General features: G+C 52.7%; 1 protein-coding gene across 1 annotated transcript in view; it reads right to left on the bottom strand.

The window, feature by feature from the left end:
* Positions 1-315: 315 nt before the first annotated feature.
* Positions 316-1,752, bottom strand: part of LOC104490588 (histone-lysine N-methyltransferase SETD2-like) — a gene marked incomplete at both ends in the record, with an annotated part of 8,936 nt that continues 7,499 nt past the window's right edge. The window contains one exon of the mRNA XM_010132892.1: positions 316-954. Coding sequence (XP_010131194.1) covers positions 316-954 — 639 coding nt within the window. The remainder of the gene's footprint in view (positions 955-1,752) is intronic.

Genomic DNA, 1,752 nt, shown 5'->3' with positions numbered 1-1,752 from the left:
GCCCTCCCCTTGAACAGCCTAAACAATAACTGGACAACCGCGACGTCTTTCTAGGTGAATTATCTGCGGGTTTCAGCAGGCAACACACCGATTCCTGGACATCTACTGAGAGTCACGTACAGGGCAGTTTGCAGCGACGGGATATATACAGAAAGCACCTGGAGAGGCGCTTTTGCATAGAACAAGCCGTCTTGGCTGTCAAGTATTTACCAAGAGGACAAACAACTTCAACCCGTTTGCACTGAACCGTGAAAAACCGCTGCATTACCCTCAGCAAGAGCGGAGGGGGCATAGCTGCGGGAAGGTGCCTCTTACCTTGAGTTCTTTCCAACTGTCCAGCAGCCTAGTCGCCAAATCGCTCACATCCACCATTTTGTCCGTTTGTTCTTGGCTCCTCTCACTCTCGACGTCGGAGACGCCTTCCTCCTCGTCCTGAGACGGTGTTTCCATCGTAATGGGCTCTTCCAGCTTTGCCCCGTTGCTCTCTTTGACCTCTGCTTCAGGCTCAGCCTCCAGCTCCGTGGCTTGAGGTTTGCTGCTCTCCACTGGCGCGTCAACAGCAGCTTTGATCTCCTGCTGTTGCTGCTCCTCAGACACCTCCATTGGGGCACTCTCCAGCTGGTCCAGGTCCTCCTTCCCCTCCTTCCCTTCCAGCTCACTGGTCGTGTCTGAGATTGCACTGTCCATGCTGTTCTCACTTATAATTTTCAGCCTTCGAAACACCAGCTTCTTCGGGGTGTCCGTGTCACCTTCTGTGCTCTGCTTGGTGGAGAGATCTGGCGTGTTGAGCGGTGTGTGAGCCCGCGAGGTGTTCTCGCTCGAGTAGCCATCCCCTTCGCTGAGCTGTGGGACAGCGGTCTTGGTCTGAGCCCAGCGCTGAATGACAGGAAGCACTTTGCTCTCCTCCAGCATGTTCTTGGTCGGTATAGGCAGGAGCTCCAGTGTCTTCATGATCTAATTGCAAAGACAAAAACCACGTTGTTACGAGTCATTGGAACTTAAAGCCGTCTCCAACCCAGAACAATTTCCTTTTCTCAACAAGAGGTAACTCTGAAATATCAATATGGTGGTGACATACTGAAGTCATCATCAATGTGACAGGTTGGGGAGAGCGACAGCCCTTCTCACGGCTGAGCTGCAGCAGTGAACCTCTGCCAAGTGCAAATAAACCATGAGGTGGGGGGAAACAGGGAGCACATGTATTTAGCGATTAAACTAGTTTAGCAATTAGTTGTAATTAAATTGATTTCAAAGAGCTCAGACGCAGTTGGCCATAACCTTTCCTAACCAACACAACGATACGGCAGTTAGATGTGCCAGGTGAAAGACAACTTGATCCCAAACGTCAAGACGTATCAGAAGTCACAGAATCACAGAATTGTTTGGGTTGAAAAAGCCCTTTCAGCTCCTCAAGTCCAACCGTTTGGGCTGGGGTGGCGGGAATCCAGTCCAGCACATCCCTGAAACTCCCCATGCTATATTCATCTGCCTGGAGGAGGCTCCTTGCCAGAACGAGAAGGACAGAGCCCTGCGTGAGGTGTCTCACTGAGCAGCCTGAGACCCTCTGGCCTTGGGCTGGGTTCTGGGATGTCCCCTGGCTTAGTCAGAGAGTTGTTTGGGTTGGAAGAGACCTTCAAGCTCCTTGAGTCCCAGCATTCCCCCAGCACTGCCAAGTCCCCACTGACCCCTGGCCCTCAGCACCACCTCCACACGGCTGGGAAACCCCCCCCGCCATGGGCACTCCACCAATAC

The sequence above is a fragment of the Buceros rhinoceros genome, unplaced genomic scaffold, assembly GCF_000710305.1.
Source record: "Buceros rhinoceros silvestris isolate BGI_N320 unplaced genomic scaffold, ASM71030v1 scaffold14363, whole genome shotgun sequence".
Lineage (NCBI taxonomy): Eukaryota > Metazoa > Chordata > Aves > Bucerotiformes > Bucerotidae > Buceros > Buceros rhinoceros.
Note: the sequence above shows the minus strand (reverse complement) of the source record. Positions and strands in the feature narration are given on the sequence as shown.